This window comes from Mytilus galloprovincialis, chromosome 8 (genome assembly GCF_965363235.1).
Source record: "Mytilus galloprovincialis chromosome 8, xbMytGall1.hap1.1, whole genome shotgun sequence".
Classification (NCBI taxonomy): domain Eukaryota; kingdom Metazoa; phylum Mollusca; class Bivalvia; order Mytilida; family Mytilidae; genus Mytilus; species Mytilus galloprovincialis.
This window is the reverse complement of record NC_134845.1, coordinates 40,741,705-40,764,116: the sequence shown is the minus strand read 5'-3', so window position 1 is coordinate 40,764,116 and position 22,412 is coordinate 40,741,705. Positions and strand designations below refer to the sequence as shown.

Sequence of the window (22,412 nt, the reverse complement as noted above, 5' to 3'; positions counted from 1 at the left end):
AAGCAACAACATTACATTTAGGCAATCATGTCACTTTCAAAATAAAAAAAAATATATTTGTCTAAAGGCAAATTCCAATGTAAATTTACATTCTCTGATACAATCTTACTTTAACTCTGTAAGCTTTATATAATATTCTTGTCCTATTGACTTCTACAGTCACTGATCAGAGAAAAACATGATAAGAATTTGAACTACATATTTGGTTACACATTGTAAACTATGGTTTCACCATAACTCATGCATTTTATTTCCTTTTTTATCTTAATTGTGTCAAAGGACAAAACCTGATACCGCAATCAAAGAACTAATGATACTCTTCATCGATTTAATAACAGCAGATTAAACTTAAAGTGCTTTTTCAGGTGAAAATCTCTGGAATTGATCTTATGGAGAATGTGACAATTGGAAAAAAGATGATTCATTCTTTGGGAAAAGCTGTTGCATTAGATGTGAAGATAAACAGGTTATTTTCTTCGCTGTCACCAGGCACAGCTATATTGATCATCTGTTGAATCTTATTTGTAGAATGTTTTTTCATGGCTTGAATAATTTAACCATTTTCACATGCTGTTACCCAAGTATTAGACATACAATAAACATTCAAATTGACATCAGCTGATATTAGAAATTCAATTGTAAATATTTTACAGTAAGGATTATACTAGTAATATAATTGTAATGACTGTACTATCATTTGTTATAATTAGCAAATTGAAATTGCATACATCAGTATTTTTCAATGAGATTTGGAAAATAAATTTTCTGAATTTTTCCATTCTCTGGAATAAATATAATTTTTGTGTAATATGACAAAAGTGATGTATGAGGTTTATCATACAATTCAATTATAGGCAGATCTTTCTTTTTACATTCACACAACTTTGTTGGTCTAAATAAAAAAAAATCAGAGAAACATTATCAGACCTGTAATTTTCACCAACTAAAATATTGTCTCCTACTATTTTTTTTTAACAATGTATAATTTTGCAAACAGTTTCACATTAAAAAAGCACTTTTTCCCTTCAATTTCATTATAACCAACATATTCTGTATTTCTATTAAATATGAATAAAAAGAAATATGAGGTATACATCAATACACATGAATAAATCATTATATTTTCAATGTCTTTGCATAATGCATCTATATCAAATTTTCCAATTAGTCAATTTCATAAATGATTCATTTAAATATTCACAATATAAAGCCAATTTTATTTTGTAATAATTCAAATAATAATAGAGCCACCTTACCTATGATAATATCTAGAAATGGTATATTTATCCATTATTTAAATAAAATCCAATAATTTTTGTCAATTGTGCACTGCATGTTATGTGTAAGCCATTATGATGGTCTAATATGTCATCACAAGAGTCAGACTGTATAGCTGGATGACTTGCCCCATCACTCAGGTGAAGAGAGACTGACATTGAAGTCTTTACACACCAGCTGGTGCTAATAGTAATTCAAGTAGGTAAATTGCATTGATTTTCAATACATCATATGCAATATGGAAAGATATACTGAAACCCGTTTTCCCATAACCCATATTTGCATCTAACTGTATATCTTAAAATATTATTTTTTTAAATTGATTATTATTAAAAAAAATTATACAATTCTGTAATATAAGGGATTGTTTACAATTTTGTAATATAAGGGATTGTTTACAATTTTGTAATAAAGGATTTTTACAATTTTGTAATATTTAGGATTCTAAACTTGAAAAAATAGTTTATACCTTCAAAAAGTAAAAATTAACAGTAGCTTTAGTATTTAAGGTTCATCCTTTAATGTAGTGCTGTGCACTAATAAATACCTCTGGAACGGCAAACTAATTCATTTGTACAAATTAAAAAAATATTTTAGATTTCAGAATAGTCAAAGCAAAACAAAATAATTTTATTCTTTTCAATTTCTCTAATTTTTCAAGTTTATTAAATCAAAAAGGTTAAATTGAAATTAAAACTAGTTTTAATCAAATGGAAACTGTCATACCTGTAATTTTTAGAAGTTCTTGAGAAAATATTTTTTTCCATCACAATTTTGTGTTCACTAAAATCCCACTATAACTAATTTTATTTTCTGACACAGACAAAACAATAATGTTATCACTTCTATGCCATTATTGCTTAATTTGTCAACTGTTGATTACATTGAATCCATACTTTAAGAGACAACTTCTGCATCCAATCACCAACCAGGTGTACCATACAATAATGGCAGATGTTTTACATAATATCAATTTTCAAAACTATTCTGTTCATATTAAAAAAAAATATAATAGAACATTGATTGATTTCAAAAATCAATTATAATTTAAAATTATGTTTTAATGTTGACAAAAGTCAGATGTCCAGATGTAACTTACCTCATTTACCTCATTAAGGGATTTGTGTAACAACTTATTTTAAATTATGTCAAAAACATTAAATTTTTTTTAAGAGAACAAATATTAAATTTTTAGTCAGTGACAAATCAAGAGGTGGGCTGAATATGTCCCAAACAATTAGGCATATATTTATTGATATGAGACCTTCTAACATGTTCTCTTGTAAACTTGACAAAATGTGACCTTTTCTTAATCTTCCTCTGTGAGCCAATAAAAAATAACCAACTAAAAGAGAATTGAGACTACCATGGATATATTTACAACATGTCTAAAAATACCATTTACTGATTGATTGATTCTTGCTACAATGTTCAGTGGCAAATACTACTAATAATGCCTTTTCCAGATCAGAACAAATTTACAACTATTAAAGAAGGAAGGGACATTTGGGTTACCACTTGAAAATGAGGGTATGTTTAAAAGGGTAAAAAGTAGCTCTGTAACAGGCCAGCTATGGAACCATAAAAAATTCAGAGTTTAAACCTTACAAATAAACAAACCAATAAATCAGCTGTAATGAACTTCCCATGAAAATTTTTAATTCATTGCTGTTCAAGCAATATGATTCAGACAATTTCCATTGTACAAGAACATTCAGTCTTCAATGGTTTCACACAATAAATGTCTTTTTGTACAATTCCAACTCTGTGACATCTAAACTTTCATAAAAGTTACACCTATTCTCAGCAAGGTTCCTAATAATGATACACTATCAGTATAAAAATCATTTTAAAAATTCAGAAAAAATTTAAAAACAAACCATTTAACAGTACACTCGGAGTTCAAGAAATTCTCATTTTCTTATCAATGATCAAATTGTAACCATGTGAAGTAAATCATTTTCCCACACAGGAATTTATTTATTTGAAGTAAAGTGGGCAAATAATCGGAAATGAACCAAGACCAAAAGTTACATCATTCTCCGAGTAAACAACATTTTATCACAGCCGGTATATATACAGGGAAGGTAAACTGATAGGTACAAACCCCAGAATGACTGTCAGTACAAAGAAACCTTCAAACAACGTCTGTCAGTATTAGAACCATCTATGTCTGAACTCAAAACTTCAGTGGTGCCAAAAGAACTGAATCTTGTATATATATTTTAAACACATTTATATAATCAAAGCCATGTTTGATGATTTTGATATGTTTTGAAGATTTAGGTAATGTCATGATCCTTTTGATCACAAGACCTCCTCTGTTTTCTGAATTATATAGCATTGTTGTCATTGAGAGACAAATAAGGTTGATATATCCTTAGATTAACTACTTATACATGTACTACAGTGCACTTGCCATTAGTCTGATCCCAAATATCTTTTTTTATGGTCAACAAGATTTTTTTGATGTTATATGCATTAATCAATTCTTGTTTCTTATAATCTTTTGAATTTAGGTACCATCTTCATCATAGTAGGTTGACCTTAGACTAAAAGGAATCAGCTATTCTTTACAGGTCCCATTCTGGTAATGACTAGCTCCTTCAGTATTCAGGCATTATACATCATTGGCATTCAACGTTTTGGGTTTGAGGATTCCTAATGTGGGTAATGATATTCAGAAAAGGGTTTCAGAAGACACACTTAAATTTTTTTTTAAAGCATTATCTCTTCATTTTTTTGCATCAAGTTTGATTGACGTTTGAATTTCATCCCCCAAGTGTATCAGCTCAATAGTCAGTGATTTGGTACTGACAAGATTTATAAGTTTCTTTTTGTAAGTTTTTGAAGTCGTAACAAAAATCCTTTGGACAAAGTTGACTTTAGATTAAAGGGACTTCAAAGACAACTTATTTTATATAAGTATTATTTTAACTCTTTTATAATGATTTTCAATTGCCTCCTTGAATTTGTCTGTGCATCAATTCACTAATAAAATTCGTAAGGGTTCCACGGAACCCAGTGTCTCGCCTACTTTTGCTGTTAATCGCAAACTCAACAAAAACGAGGAAAAACATCAATAAAAATTTCCCTCTCGATACTGTCTTTTGATTGAAAGAAGCTTCCAAGTTTGGTAAAAAAATCCAGGATTAAGTTTATGAATCTAATAAATGTTTTATAAACTTTAACTGCAGACTGTATGTAATGTTAACTGGAAGAAAAACTAAGTCCATTTATAAGTAAAATACGGAAAAAGTGATTTTTTTTTTACAAAATTTACTTCTGAATAATATCTTATGATCAGAAACAAGCTCTTGTCTAAGTTTGGTAGAAATCAAGGATAGTTTAAGAACATTATAAAAATTTTAAAAACGTAAACCACAGAGTGAATGTTTTGTTTCTGGCAAAAAAACTAAGTCCATTTATAACTTCAATATAAGTAAAATACGGAAAAGTGGAAATTTATTTTTACAAAATTTTCTTCTTGATACTATCTTATGATCATAAACAAGCTTCTGTCCAAGTTTGGTACAAATCAAGGATAGTTTATGAAAGTTATTAAAATTTTAAAAACTTTAACCACAGAGTGAATGTAATGTTTCCTCGCAGAAAAACTAAGTTCATTTATAAGTAAAATATGGAAAAGTGGAAATTTATTTTTACAAAATTTTCTTCTTGATACTATCTTATGATCATAAACAAGCTTCTGTTCAAGTTTGGTACAAATCAAGGATAGTTTATGAAAGTTATTAAAATTTTAAAAACTTTAACCACAGAGTGAATGTAATGTTTCCTCGCAGAAAAAACAAAGTCCATTTATAATTAAAATACGGAAAAAATGGAATTTTATTTTTACAAAATTTACTTCTGGATACTTTCTTATGATCATAAACAAGCTTCTGTCCAAGTTTGGTAGAAATTCAGTATAGTTTAAGAAAGTTATTAAAATTTCAAAAACTTTAACCACATAGTGAATATTTGTGGACGCCGCTGCATCTGACGACGACGACGGAATGTAGGATCGCTTAGTCTCGCTTTTTCGACTAAAGTCGAAGGTTCAACAAAAATGCTCTCAGAAAGGTCATTTCGAAAAAAATTTCACTTCTCAGCCCAAAGACAGCTGGACAAAAAATGAAGCCTTTATTTTCAAATTGGTCACAGTGCCCATTCACCAAAATAAATAATCATATTTTGACTTGTAGCTGATATTTTACAATATCAATATGCAGACAACCTTATAATCTGTACTTATTTACATTTTTAAGCTTGTCTATTTATTCATAATTTTATTCTTAGACATAAAACTAGGAATAATTTACTAGAATTACATCAAACAGCAATTTCAATCCTTAACTTATCTTGGTACAATTACCTTCAAGCTCACTAAACAATATAAAAAAATTGCAAAATCAATTGGTTCAGAAATATCAAATACATTGTACTAAATGTATCTATAAATCCTAAAGTTTTAATACAACTAATGTGGTTCTTTAGGTGCTGGCATTGATACAAAAAGCTTAATTAGTATAAAATTTCAAACTGGGCCACAATATTTCAAACTGTTTCAACATATGAGAAATAATTTTCAAATAAATCTTCTCATTTTTACTGACACCCATCAAAATTTTCATCCAAATTGGAGTGCACTTCAAAAGGCCTCCTTCAGAAGTCTGTTTATAGGTTAAAAATCATCAAATTCTCATTAGACTTCTAAAGAAACCTTTTAGAGACACTTATAAACCTATTATACAATTAAGCTACTTCTGCAGTCCAAAATTTAATTATAATAAGACAAGAGAAGTCATAATACAGTAGTAAGTCTTCTCAAGTGGCTAATGAGGGAAGCAAACTAGACAGCTTTGTTGCTATTACTATTAAAGAACAGGTTTAAGATATTTTTGTCTTTTATATATTGGTTTCCATCTGGGAAATGTCACATTTATGACAGAGACTTTTGACAGAGACCACAAATAGGTTATTTTCAGAATTAAGTGTTCTTGAAAAGACAATTTACACTAATCTTACTGTTAAAATCAAATAAAAATCTGTTTATGGAATATTCTAAAAAAATCATGTTTAAAAAGACGGTATTTGCCAAAAAATCCAACAACAAATAACCAACCAAAATAAGGACTATTGTCACAAAAATTGATGATGATCAAGAGTTATCTCCCCATTACTCTAACAAAAACCTCTTTACCACAAGTTTAAATCATATAACAAACATTTGAAATATTTTTTGGAGGAAGAAAATAACCACTTTTGTCACAAATACCTACTGTATTGAAAAGCTAACATTTGTAGACACTTCAGAGGTTTTATGACATCAAATGAACTTCCCTCAGAAAATTACCTTCTTGGCTCTTTATTAAACTGAACTCATCACTAAGATACAACCTGACCGTGCGAGGGCTGAAAAGCCAGTCGAGGTCGTCAAACACTTCCATATATATAAGATACAACAATACAATTTTGTATGCCAGACATGATTATTCGTCTACAAAAGACTTATCAGTAACAATTGATTCAAAAAAGATAAATACGCCAAATAAAGTATGAGTTAGAGGACAATTTCTTGTAACCTTAATTTTGTTCGTATTACAACATATAAAGTAAGTACTATTTTCATGTATCTAAAGAGGTTTAAGATAGCATTTGCTTTGGTTTTTAGTTTATCAGAAGAAAACAATATAAAGTTATTTCCTTATCAATCAAGGCTAATGTTTTCAGCCTTTGACCCTTTTCTAGAATTGTCACCATGAAATATAATATGTTTAAAAAAAATTAACAATTTCATGACACTCTCAATATCAGTGTATCTATCATGACTATATGCACAATATGTATAAAATTGGAAGTTATATGAATTTTTGCCACAATTATAATGCACAAATATTTCTTTATATAATTTATAAATAAGATTCTTACTGTTCGAAGTAGACAATCAATATGGTTTATAAGTATAGGAAGTTTTTTATCCACACTGATTTATAATGTAAACTAAAAATGACAGTCCTAGTAATATAGCTATAACAATGGGTGTTGACACACTTATTTGTACCCTGTAAGTACTATGTTAATTGATTACAAGCGTGTTGACAATATCCTTGTCTGAGCTTAATGGTGACTAACACTCCCGACAAACTTCTTCAAGAAAATCAAGTGTCATCAGTTTACTCACTTAAAATACTACAATATTTATATTATTACAGTATGAAATATACTAGTATTGATACCATGTATGATAAAAACATGAAAAATCCTTAGAGTCAGGACCCAGTAGCTTTGATTTTGTAAGGTTGTGCAAAAACCAGCAAATTAAATGGGTAATAATTTCCAAAATTAGGGAAGTTTTCCAGGTATTATTTTATTTTGATCAGTACTTTAAACTTGATGCAACAATGAAATGATAATTAGTTAAAAATCATTTAAACCCAATAAAAAATTCTAGGAAAACACATTTGTGGTTTAAAACTATGCAAAAATTTCCAAAAAAACTGCTATCTTAAAAGCAATTGCCCCTTCTCAGAAAGTAAGAGTACTTGTACAAAATGGACATCCTGAACAGCAAATGTTACATAAAATTTATTTAATGTTTTTATTTATATTGGATTTTTTAAGAACCTGTTAATTTTTCTTTAGAATTTAACCTTTTGTATATCCTCTATCTTTTATACAGTACAATATGAATGCATCAAACATATGGCCCTAGTCCATATTACCAAAATACAGTATTTAGGCTGATAATAATACACAATTTTAATATTGATAAGTAGAAAGTTGACCTATTAGTATGACTGACTCACCAACTTGTTTACACTTTTCACTAGATTTATAAGTCCTTCACATTAACAATAAAGGACCAGATACTTAGTACTGTGTCGCATTTATAGAATATTTTTATTTAAATCGTATTTAAATGAGAACAAAGACATAGTAAATCTAATACATATACAAAGGTATATATACATATCAAAATACCTTTGAAAGTTTGTCATAAACAAACAGATAAAACAATACATAAACATGTAAACAAACAATTTTTACCTGTTGTTCATATCATGGCTTACGGATCTTGACAATCTCATCAAACGATTTCTGTGAGGTGAAGGAATATTTAAATCATCTCCCATTTTGTTAAAAACTTTCTATTTGATTTCAATAATTCGAACAACTTAAAAAGTTAAATAGGTCCACCATTGTTTTTTACTAGTTTACTTCCCATATTAAGAAACTGGTCGCATACTTGAACGATTTTCACCTTTAATATTGGGTCACGACTGTTTAGTCACATGATCAGACATAACAATAAATTGCCTTGAGGTATAGGTAAATACTTTTGCACCTGCAAGTTTATTGATCTTACTATGTAATACACAAACTGTATTATCTCACCTTGAAAGGGGAGATAACTTATCAATAATCAATACTGTCTACTGCCCTGAAGACACAATGAGATAATATTTATTGATAACTGATTGTTGATAATAACAATCCAATCAACAGATCACTTATAGTTCAATACCCCAATAATTTATAGATATAAAGAAATGATTTTTAAGTAGATTTCTTTAAACATTAAATTGTCTTTAACAAACTTTTTCAGAACTCTTAATGTTTTCTTCCAAATTTTTCCGGTCCCTGTTAAAATCAATGAATTGACATTTGTACTACATTTTCAAAATCCCTTCTCTATTTTTAATCAGATTTAATTATATTTTGTTTAACTTCAATGCAGTGATTATTATTGTTGTTTAATCAGCAGAAATTATTGTACCTGATGATAATTTTTTCATTGGTTGTACTTTTTTACACGAACGACATTCTCAAAAACAAATAAACCTTATACTACATAATTCACTGAATATGCAACAAATGTCTAGCTTGATGATCAAGGGCATATTTGTAGCATTTCTACATGTATATTTCAACCATTTAAAAGCGGTTCAAAAAATTCATATAAAAATGATCATGATAATTTTAATTATGAAATTTTACAAACATGGATTATCTAGAGGTTATAATAAAAAGCCTCAACTGACAGATTTTCAGTTACAATTGATATCCAGAACATCACAAAATCTGCATTTGTCTTCACTCTTCCCCCTGCCCCCCCCTCCCTTAACTCTATCCAAAAATGAGAAACAAAGATGTGTTCTTGAGTCTTGTTTATCTTTCTACTAAAAAAGTAAAGTAAAACAATAGTTATTTTTATATTTATAACTAAATGTCAGGTCATACACAATTGAAAAGTGCTTTGTAATTATAGAATAACTAATCGAAGAATTCAAATAGAGAAAAATATTCAACACGTGACCGAACAACACATTAATTCATGAATGCGCGTAGCGCATGAGTTAATTATCAGTGTTGTTCGGTCACGAGTTGAATATTTTTCGATATTTGAATTCTTTAATTAGTTATTCTTTTTATTACATTGGCAAATGGCTTTTGTGTAAGAAGTTAATGTATAACATGTAAGGAACTATATCTTTTTTTCTACGCATTCACAATTTGTTTTGATCCGCTGTTATCGACGTCTTGACAACGCCTATTGTTGTATGACGTCAGAGAGTGAAATAACCACGTTTATTTCACATGTGAAATTATCGGTTTTTATCTAACTGGGAAATCAATGTAATTCATTGCAACCAATGTAATAATTTCATTTATCTACATCCATAAAAGTATCAATGTAAATAACTGCAGAAAAAAATTGTAGCAAATATGGCTTATACAGAATTACCCTTCATGTACTGTCCAAAGAAACTGAATTTCCCTCATAGCACCTCTTTTCTTGTCCTGCCCTATGGAACTCTTATTTACTAAAGAAAATTTCCTTTTGGAAGACCCAAATCAATTAAGTCAAGTTGAAATAATCATTATTTGCCTATAACACAAAGTGACATAGTGAATAATGAAAAGCATCTGCTAAACAACACTATAAGATTTAATAGACATTGACCATTTATCTGTAGTATCTGTATAACTGTCCAAGAATTGATCTTCCAAAAGTTCAATATGTTAAAGACATACTAATTGGTGCTGATTTGGTATGGGAATTGTAGGATTGTAACATTATAATACAATTCTGACTCTGTACAATTGTATTAGGATTGGTCAAGTATCTGACTTACTTTTCTTAGAGAATTTAGAAAATGGAAAATATGGTAGAAGGGAGATAACTCAAATACACTTTTGTGACCTAAGGAAGGAATCATAGTTTTTACATTTGACAATCTAACTGAGATTAAGCTAATAGAAATAAGGAACAACTATATATGTAGAAAAACCAGACTTTTATTTCTATTTGTAAGGTTAAATGAATGAAACCATGAGTATTTACCTGGACTAAGAATTAGCATTAAATTGAAAGTAAAGTAAGATTGAGATCGAGATAAAATAGAAGTCAGTGGAAGTATACTTAAATTTGAAATAAGTATAATGATTGACTGTTGGTTGCTTAACCTCCACTGGTAAATATTTTATATTTTCATGACCAGAACAAATGAACAATTTAAATACAATAGGCATGATAGGTAGGTTCTGTAATGGATTGCATTGCGGATTAAGGTATGAGAAATTTAGACTGCCATGAGAAATGAGATATATATTTGAAAGGAGCAGTAATTTAGCCTTGCAACAGGATGAGCATTATGGATTGCCACTTTAAAATACTTGAAAGTATTATTGGTAGATTGATCATAATCCTAAAACATGGAATCAAACATCCCTGGTAGGGATAAAAAGGGGATTATTATGGGTAAACATAAAGCATTAAATATAACCATTACAGACATCACTATTTCTAAAACTAAAACTCATACAATATATTCATCCTTAGTTCTTACTTATTTTTTAAGGAATGCCTCAATGAAGATTTGTCTAGATACTAGAGTTGGATTCCACTTAGATAAATAAAAGTATGAATTTAATTGAAAACAAAGACATATTAAACTTTTACAATATTCGCAAAGCACACAGCAAGATGGGTGTGTTTTTATTTGCTGATATCCAGCAAAGCACACATCATTGAAAATTAAATATTAAATGAGTATCTTCAAGGAAATTACAGCTTATCTATGAGCAGCCATGTATATGTCTATCTCAGCATGAAGATGATTTTCTAACACAATCTTATGATCAGGATCACAAAATCATAAATTTACATTTGTAACAAGATTGTAGTTTTATTTATTTATTTAAATTTAGCTCAGTGGTCATTTGACATTTGGTATAATCAGGTCAATATATACAATCTCATCAAGGATTTGGATAAAGTCCAGCATTCATTCTATTCTGTTTATTTTGAAGGAAGTTTTGATTTGTTATCTAAACACAAAATGACTGGTAGCTTAATGGGATATTAAAATATTAAGAATGTATAGGTGGAAACCAATTCTGGAAAGATGTCAATTTACAAAGTAAACTTTACATATCTTTGTATAAAATTATTTTAGCTCTTCAAGGCTCATTTGTCCTGCCAGATTATAATCTATAAAAAAGGCAGACAGTCATGAAAACACAAATAGGTACATGTACTTTTTCCAAAAAGCTTTCTCTAAATCACGACTGAATGTATACAATGTATTAATCATCTTATATTCTTTGTCATTGGTTTTACATGACTTATGCTGTAAGTTGCAACCTGAATTTTCAAAACAATTTTAAGGTAGCCCAATGTAAAAGAGGAACGAAAGATACATTACCAGAGGGACAGTCAAACTCATGTAATATGAGTTTATATGACACAGAAGTGTTATTAAACATAAAATTTCCATAATGACCACATGTCAATGTTTATCACTATTTCCATTGCCACTTGGTATATTTTACTTCCTTATATAGAATCATAATCTTGTTCTATTGACTCAAGTTCAAAAACTTTTTATTTTACACTAATTCCAAACTGTTACCCCTTGCCAAGTGTTGATCAGGGTCACAGTTTGCATTTGACGACCAAACATAAGTTTATACCTGTTTTGCTATACCATTTTCTTTTGAGAAAAGAAAAAGCATTTGTAAATCTATATTGAATTTATAATATTCCAACCAACAAATATCTGCTTAATTAGCAGTCATAAGACTCACTCACCGTTGCCCTGGATTAGTCATTTTAATTCAGAAATGAGTTATAAAACAATCAAAACTCAAAATTTTATTTCTTAATTTGTATAGATAAATGAATATTTTATAAAGAATTAACAACAGCCATGTCCAGTGACTCTTAAATGACTGGCTAGGAAGATACTCGCTAGTGATAGAAATACAAAATGTAGCTCATTTTTTAACAACAGAGACACAAAAGACAGCATTGAAAGGGACAATCAAAAATAAAATCATAAGTTGATAACACACAACACATTATGGCAAAATCAAAAAAAGTTAAAAAGAAAAACAACATTCCACACAACCTCCACCCAAAATTGAGGGTTAAACAAGATTTTAATTATTGAAAGTGTCAGTCTAGACAATTGTCAGTCTTGACTGATAAAAATTTGAAATATCCAAATGTCCCACAAGACCAATTTTTTGTATGATTCAAGAACTCTATTAAATTACAGCACTGTTCATTAGATATTAGTCTTTAAGTATGTGTATTTTGCAATATCAAAATGCATTACAAACAGGCTGTCACAGAATATATTACTTTATGAATTATGAAAAAGCTATCAGAATAATATAAACTACTTAAAATATTTGCATACTACATCAAAGCAATGTTAATTTGGATAATTTCAATGACACCAAATTCTTAAGCCAAAGAAAAAACACATTTTGAAGTTATACACTTACCTACTTCAACAAGCATCCTGATTAAAATTATTTTTAAAGACCAGTTTTTAGTACCAATACAAGGTTAACACATCCATCAAGATGTACTGCTCACAAAACCTCACAAAAACATGATAAAATGCAAACTGTTGCCAAAAGATAAATGTAGCGATTCAGAAGTTTACCGTAGGACTCTATCAACAGAATCACAGGTGTTAGATGGGTAATTAGCTTTCATCAGAAGTACACGTACCTTGACCTACATATAAATTACCAAGAATGCCAGAAAAAATTCCTTATGTCCAGCCAATTTAGGGGAGGTAACTCAAGTTTATTTTCTACACATACGAGCTATTATTTTTCATCAGACGAGAACTGATTCAAGGAATCTTATCAGCTATCATGACAAAAAGTGTTATATCATGTAATGCATGTCGACATGTTACTATTATCGGAAACATTTAGAGATAAAGATGAGAGAATAAATAGAATGTAAAGTAGAGAATGAATAGAAGGGAAATGATTGATTGTTATTTACTTTATGTCAATTGCCAATTATATCAAGACAGGGAATAAAAAATAATAAATAATAAATCAATAAACTAGGTTATAGAAAATGTAGATATTCGTCATAGAGACTGGTTACGTGGAGATTTGACTGCCACAGGAAAATAGATTTCATTGAGAAAAGCCAGAAAGGGTCACTTGAGACCCTAAGTAATTATATTGCAAAGATTTTACTGTAGAGAGCTTAATACATTTGATAAATGCTCATTTTTAGATTTTTTTACTGCTTCAAGAGCATGCCAAGGACAATCATTAGCCAATCCAACTAAAAGGTAAACTCCAAGGGTTCTGATTGCCTGTCCAAATGTTTATTTCACAATTGTTTGAGCCCGTGATTTGTGATTTTAATTCTATCTTTTGAAGGAGTCGTAGATGAAACTGTTGAGTCTAGGGCTAATGTCTAGAAAAGTTCTTTTTAAATTTTGCTGAAAATGTAATAAATAAATGGTGAATGTGCTCATGGGACACAGATGATACCCCTGTTTACACATATAACTTTATAAAGGGACATAACTTAAGTATGGTAGGTGTAATACCACCATTGATTTTCCCCTATAAGTCTTTGTTAAATTTGCACTTTTCAAAAAAATGTGCAGAATTTATCTTTGTTTCAAATAAAGAAATACTTGGCATGAGTAAAGTTTTATCCTGTCCAGTTCTATAGAAAAAAATTCACATAACATTTCATTGCATATAAGAAAATAACCATCATTGGAAGTTAACCAATCAAATTTCTCCCCTTATTTTATCTGTGTGCAAGGTTTAGTCACCATGTAACCTCAAGATTACAAAATTTTCTATAGAAATCCCAAATAAAAAATAATGGTGTTTTGAAATACCCAAAACATATGTTTATGACACAGAAATGGTTTTACTGCAATAAAACGTAGGATTAATTACCTACAACTGTCAAATTCAAGGGAATATTTTTTCGACCTACTTTCGTATACAACCGGATGTGATATACCATGATTTGGTGGTATTACACCTGGTAAAAATGACACTTCCCTAATTTGTACTTGAACTGAAGTTTTTGGTAACAAGCAAAGCATTGTGTTTAAGCTTCATAACTAGAAAAATAAAAATGAGGCCTTTTAACTTGATTTGTGTTTTGTTGTAAAAAAAAAATGCACATAAGTTTCATTACATTTGTTTAAGGCAAACTAAAAATATAGAGAATGGAAATGATAAATTCAGCAATTTTATTAGTAAAGAGGCATAACCCTATAATGGTAAAAGTGATGCCACCAAAATTCACATCTAATTGATGGACATATAGATGGACAAGGGTAAAACTTAATGCTCCATCTGCAAAGGCAGGGGTATAAAAATGTATGTAATGTTTCATATTGTAACATACAATCTTAAATATCAAACAAGAATGTGTCCATAGTACACGGATGCCCCACTCCCACTATCATTTTCTATGTTCAGTGGACCGTGAAATTGGGGTCAAAACTTTAATTTGGAATTAAAATTAGAAAGATCATATCATAGGGAACATGTGTACTAAGTTTCAAGTTGATGTAACTAACTTCATCAAAAACTACCTTGACCAAAAACTTTAACCTGAATTTTGCACTATCATTTTCTATGTTCAGTGGACCATGAAATTGGGGTCAAAACTATAATTTGGCATTAAAATTAGAAAGATCATATCATGGGGAACATGTGTATTAAGTTTCAAGTTGATTGGACTTCAGCTTCATCAAAAACTACCTCGACCAAAAACTTTAACCGGACGGACGAACGGAGGCACAGACCAGAAAACATAATGCCCCTCTACTATCGTAGGTGGGGCATAAATAAAACACTAGTAAGTGTGGGTCTTAGTGCTCATCATTGAAGTTTGCAAAGTTACAGTTAAAAATAATATGAATTAAATCTCTTCTCTTGAGTATGATCTTTAGTGGATTGCTAGTACATTAACAATCATATTAAAAATTCTTGTTCAAATTTTGAAAATAAATGTTAACAAACTATAGTATTATTAGAAAACAAAAATTACCTGTTACAAATTATATGAACTTAGAATAAATAATAATCCCAACCTTATTCTTGTAATACATGTATACTACAACATGAACATTGACATCTGTGATAAAATGTTGGGTCACAATTCTATCAGGGCAAACCTTGACAATGACATGATATTGTCTATGTATGTTAGGGGTCCAAAGAAAGGCAACTTTAATAATGCACTTATAGTCTCATCCAAAACTGAAAAACTAATTTTCTAAATTTCAAAATTCTAAAATTAAAACAAAAATCAAAATGGTCATCCAATAGATTCAAAAGAAATAAGATGGTTAAATAGAATAGAGTGAATTATTTACATAAACATAACCCATTGTCTCCTAACAAAATATATCCTAATTGTTATATGACTATTATCATTATGTTAGTGACATTATATATCAAGTACTTCCAGTGTCTTACTACTTCAACTGAGTGTACTGCACTTTAATTAGTAGCTAAATTATTTTGCAAAGTTTCTAAGCTATTCTTGTATTGTGAATCATATGCTTTCCCTTATATTCTTCTCCAGTTGCAAAGTATCATTATTCTTAAAACTTGTTATCTCATTTGGATCACAATAGTTTAAGGAAATCAGGGGCAGATCTAATAAGTTCAAGCCTCACTCTTAATAGCTGTATTATTTTACATACATTTTCCAGATTTTAGTGTGAAAATTATGGGTCTGTCTAATGGAATAAAACATGGGATTGAAAATAAAAAAACTTATGTAGCAAGTCTAATGCATAATATTTATTGAAAAAAGTAGATGGACAGTAAAGGGAGATAATTATAAAAAAACAAACAAAACCAAACACTATAAGTGCAAGAACTCAAATAGTATAACAGTTATAGTACTGTCAAAACCAAGGATATTCATGAGGTTTTGTTATTGTTATGTTCAAGGGGAGCTAACTCAAGTATATTAATCATAACACCAATGACATTTGGCTGCATATCATTCCTTGCTGGAAGTTATTATGACAGAATAAGCAACTTTTAAGTAATGTGAGCCCAAATAATTTTATTAAAAAAAATAAAAATAAACACACATTGTTTTTCAAAAGTATTTCAAGCTGTTAGCATATCTTTAGAAACACAAAGAAAACTGCCTTTTAAAAATTCCAAAAATTAATATTCTGACTTTTAATATACCATGTATACCTGTACTAGCAATTTTTTTTGAATGGCATAACCTATGTTTATCTATATATAAATGAGGAGATGCAGTATGATAGCCAATGAAACAACTAGCCATTGATGTTGAAATGAAGTAGATGAACGAAATTGTAAGTCATAAATAAACATCTTGAAAAATAATGCAACATTGGATTGCAGAATGCAACTTAAAAAATCTAAACAAGAACAAAGTACAACGTTCTTACAGAAGAATACATTTCAGTTAATTTAATTCAAAGAAAATTGAAGAAAGGGCTATAAATCAGTTCTCTTAATTCTTTGACTAGTTATAAACCTACATTTTCTTTATCAGTTGCCAGTGCCATAAAAATATCTTTTTGAAAATTCAATGTTAAATGTTAAGCCCAATGGTAATGACTCATTGTCTTGAGATGATATTTTTATATACCAAAAAAGGTAATGGACTGGGAAATCAATCTTGAAACAAATTTTTGAGAACAAGGTTGTAAATACTGAAATATTCATTATTGATGCAAAAAAATTATGAAATAACCACATGCCCAAATTCATTAACAGAGGAGACACTATTCTCTCCAATTAGTGAAATAATCCCACTTCAAGTCTTGAGATTCACAGACAAACTGAGTTTTCTGATGCCAAACAAAAAATACTGTTATAGTTCACTCTCAGAATTTATAATCATTGGGATATAAATAAGATAAGCGACTGTAGGTTAGAGCCTAAAAATCACCAGTATACATTAAATGTGTGAGTCACTATACATCTTACAATCTTATATTGATCAAGTAAAAGATTTAGTATGTTTTGATGAACCTCCAACTGATAGTCATTATTACTCATACATTAGTTTCTTACATAAATAGTTTATAAGTTATTTGACTGTAATAATGAGTTTTAGTGATAGTTTATAGCTATCTATCTCTCGGGGGGGCCACTTCAAACTTTTTTTGGTAGGGGTGAGCAGCTGAGACACCAAGTACCCCACCCTTTTCATATATTTTGTTTATCAAAAATATATACCTTGTCATATATTAATGAACAAAAAACAGACCTATAGATATATTTGGATATTTTTCATCTTCTTGTACATTAGTATATGCATAAATTTTGAGGTCCCGCTCATTTCAAGTTCTTGTTAGAGGCAACGCAGTCGCAATAATCACACCTTGCTTTTCCAATAAATTCGTTACATCTTAAACACTTTCCTCTATTTGCCCCTTTTATATCTTTGATTATGAAGAAATTTCAATCTCAAAAGACAATAAAATATGTTATGTCAGATAAATGTAGTAACACTTCAGATAGTATCACTTTTACTGAGTTTAACATTAATTATAAACTGATAAAAAGTTACTTTTGCCGTTCCCTCTTGAAGGACGCTGACACTATGCTATGGAATTTCTTTAAATGTTTCATGTATACAAACCTTTCATGTTAATTAGGTGGAAATGTCAAAATGATTGGATTTATTGCATCTATAACTAACCTCAGTGGAAATACCACATTGAATAAATAAGAGTTTAATTGGTTTGACAAATAGCTGATGCATTTACGACAGTGGTTTAACCGCATCAAAAATAAATACAACATTTGATTAGTTTCAGATACTTATGATATAATCCAGCAAGTGATAATATCAACCTATTGATATATTTAATCTAAATTTCTCACCCTTTTCATATATCATGAAGCATGAAATAGTGACCTATTCCAGCGGCTCATCCCTACCAGTCATTACATAGGAAGTGGCCCCCCCCCCCCCCCCCCCCGAGATCTATCTTATCTAAGACCATCCTGACCAGATAGAGCAATCTTTTTGAAGTGAGTGTTGGAAAATTTCGGCAGGTCAAAATATCCTTAATGTGTTAGATTCCTATGAAGAATTTATTATGCTATTACATGAATTTGCTATGATCGTACACATCAACATGATGCCAGCTGGGAAGATTAAAAGACAATATAAAAGACTTTTTTAAAACCAGTATGAGTATTATTGAAGACTCTACCCACTGACATCTGAACACAAGAAGTTAGACAAGATATTCACCTTTTTCACTGACAATCAAAGTGGGGAATTTAAAGTTTGGTTTGATAATTTGCCATGTTACTGACTATGTATAATGTAATATGTCAAAAATTTCCCACATTGTTTACAATTTACAATGTGTCAAACATTTACCACATTATTTACAATGTACAGTGTGTCAAACATTTATTACATTGTTTATAATGTACAATGTGTCAAACATTTACCACATTATTCACAATGTACAATGTGTCAAACATTTACCACATTATTTACAATGTACAATGTGTCAAACATTTACCACATTGTTTACAATGTACAATGTGTCAAACATTTATCAAATTGTTTGCAATGTATTACTCAATTTATTTCACTTGACTGGGCGGAGTTTAACCGTTTCGCTCATAATAAACCATTCCATCTATAGATAGGTGTTTTAGGATAAACTCATCAATGAAGTGTCCAGTTATTCTTTTGGAAATTCCTTTGAATGCACTGATAGGTGATTAGAAATCAGTAATAATTATAACGGCAATCATCCTAATGACACACAACTTCAAATAGACTGTCCTTATGCAAATTAAAACGTAAGCTCCGCCCGATCAGTTGAAATGACATTGGTAATACAATGTGTCAAACATTTATTACATTGTTTATAATGTACAATGTGTCAAACATTTACCACATTATTCACAATGTACAATGTGTCAAACATTTACCACATTGTTTACAATTTACAATGTGTCAAACATTTACCACATTATTTACAATGTACAATGTGTCAAACATTTATTACATTGTTTATAATGTACAATGTGTCAAACATTTACCACATTATTCACAATGTACAATGTGTCAAACATTTACCACATTATTTACAATGTACAATGTGTCAAACATTTACCACATTGTTTACAATGTGTAAAACATTTACCACATTATTTACAATGAACAGTGTGTCAAACATTTACCACATTGTTTACAATGTACAATGTGTCAAACATTTATCAAATTGTTTGCAATGTACAATGTGTCAAACATTTACCACATTGTCTACAATGTACAATGTGTAAAACATTTACCACATTGTTAACAATGGCTACAATTCAATTTGGCTTTAATTGGATTCAATGAATATTCTTATTCTCAATCTTCTTATTCAATCAAAGTGTCAGTTTTTTGCCTTGATACTAACATCTCTGAAATACAGTGTTGGTCCTTTGTAAGTTACTATTTTTTTCATTTGGCCACTGTGTCTGTGACACCTTTGCCCTTTACTATTTCTGTTAGAAACCAATGACCCTGACCTAAATACTGCTATTCTATGCAACTGACCTCACTTAATAACAGGATAATTAATCCAATTACAGAGTACAGCCAGGTAGATAGTTCTAAGGTGTTTTTCATTAGCTACAGGTTACACTCAGTTTACACCTATACTGGGCATCAATCCAGTAAACCACCCTCATTATCCAGTCTCTTATTTGTTAATCAAAGGTGTTTGTTTCCATTATTTGACAGAAATTTTGGCTCTAATTTAATAGTTACTGCTAACCATGGCTAACAACTAAGAAATGCAAGTTTTGAAACAAAACTTGATAGACATCAACATTCAATTCCTGGACTAATATTTGTAAATTTTATTAGGTACTTCTGCTGTAGAAATAACTGGACCAATATTTGTGACATACACGATCCTCCGACTTTCCCAAAATCTATTGTCCAAAAACCTATTCTTAAACCTGGTAAGACATTCATAAACCCTGCTTCAGGGTCCAATACACTAACATTAGGTTCTACTTTCAAAACAAATAGTCTTACACAGAAATCAAAGTTTACAATTCTTAAGTTCCAGTACAATGCATTTATTTATGTGGGTAAACTCATCATAGATACCAGGACTAAATTTTGTATATACGCCAGACGCACGTTTCGTCTACAAAAGACTCATCAGTGACGCTCGAATCCAAAAAAGTTAAAAAGGTCAAATAAAGGATGAAGTTAAAGAGCATTAAGGACTAAAGTTCCTAAAACTTTTGCCAAATAAAGCTGAGGTAATCTATGCCTGAGGTAGAAAAGCTAATAGTATTTCAAAAATTCTAAATTTTGTAAACAGGTAATTTATAAATATAACTGTTCCGGACCATATGAGTATTTGGACCATACGCATATGGTCATGACCATATACGTATACTCATATGGTCGGACCATATGAGTATAATACTCGTTTGGTCATTAACGGGCTGGACCATATGAGTATTTGGACCATATACATATTTTTTTTTAAATTACATTATGAAAGTTTCAATAATATCAAAACTTTATCTGAAAAACAATGATGGTTACATGACAATGTATTATTTTTATAATTCAAATAATTCGTAAAAATTAAATATTGATGCCATAGCTAGTTTTAATCGCTTATTACATTGTTGCATGTAGGCTTGGGGTGACATTTACTTCCATATGGTATCATAATTTTTTTGCATTTGCAAGTCTTGGTTATGCACGATCCTTTTCATTAACACTTTTTGTTTGCGAGTGAAAAGCCTTTTTGTTGCTGCGTACAGTGATACCGAGGTCTTGGGCCATTCCGATATTTCTACAGTGTTTTTAAGAAGCTCTAGATCTAAAAAATGATTGCAATACCCCATATTCACATGGCAACTTGAATTAACTATGTTACTTTCCAATGACTTCTTGTGTAACAGTTCATTAACATGATTTAGAAATTTTTGGAATTTATTTTTTAAGTCGAAATATTGCCATTCACTCGTAATAACAAATCGGTAATGACCATCGGTATAAAATGTGTTTATTATAGTTTTGACAAGTGAGTAAAATTAACTATGTAAAACTTCTAATTTTTATTTAGCTAATCTTTTTATTACAATATAATAATAAAATTACATATATGATAGGTCTTTTTAATGAATGGTCGTACCATATGAAGAGTTAAGAAGTATTAAAAGTAAACTGAAACAGAATGTTAATTACCCCGACCATACGCGTACAGTCGGACCATACGCATATGGTCATGACCATACGCGTATGGTCCAAATACTCATATGGTCCGGAATATAACCATATCAATGATAATTCATGTCAGCACAAAAAAATAAATTTTGTATATACGCCAGACGCTCGTTTTGTCTACAAAAGACTCATCAGTGACGCTTGAATCCAAAAAAGTTAAAAAGGTCAAATAAAGTACGATAAATATTAATATGACAGTATTAATGTTTTCCTAAATGAACATGATCAACAATGATGAACAACATGTATTTTCCTAAAGACTCAAAAATGAAAAAGTCAACTTAAAACTTTAGTACAAACTCATTGAACCAAATTGCATTGGACTATAATTCCCACCTAATCTGCATTTAATGAACTTTATAAGAATCAAATATGTCAAATGATGCAGACATTGTTTCCAAAGTTTCATGTTTGTGTTTTAGAGATTGTTTTGGTGCCAACAGACTGAGGCAGTTTTCAATGCATTCATCATGACCTGAACTACTTAGCAGTTCTATATAAAAACTTTCTAAATTATTATGATTATAGTTGAAATTAGAATACAATTATA

General features: G+C 29.8%; 1 protein-coding gene across 10 annotated transcripts in view; it reads right to left on the bottom strand.

The window, feature by feature from the left end:
• Positions 1 to 22,412, bottom strand: part of LOC143041934 (kelch-like protein 5) — a 70,685-nt gene that overhangs the window by 31,677 nt on the left and 16,596 nt on the right. Inside the window, exon 1 of one of the 10 annotated variants that reach the window (XM_076214087.1) lies at positions 15,632 to 15,715. The exons of 3 other annotated variants lie outside the window; for them this stretch is intronic. Coding sequence is in view for 3 of the 7 variants with exons in the window: in XM_076214081.1 (XP_076070196.1) it covers positions 8,329 to 8,414 (86 nt within the window). In the remaining 4 variants the exon portion in view is untranslated. Of the gene's footprint in view, positions 1 to 1,256; positions 1,392 to 2,004; positions 2,061 to 7,209; positions 7,311 to 8,087; positions 8,146 to 8,328; positions 8,633 to 15,631; positions 15,716 to 22,412 lie in introns of those variants that run through there. 6 more of the 10 variants (XM_076214090.1, XM_076214081.1, XM_076214089.1 and 3 more) reach the window with 6 other exon arrangements.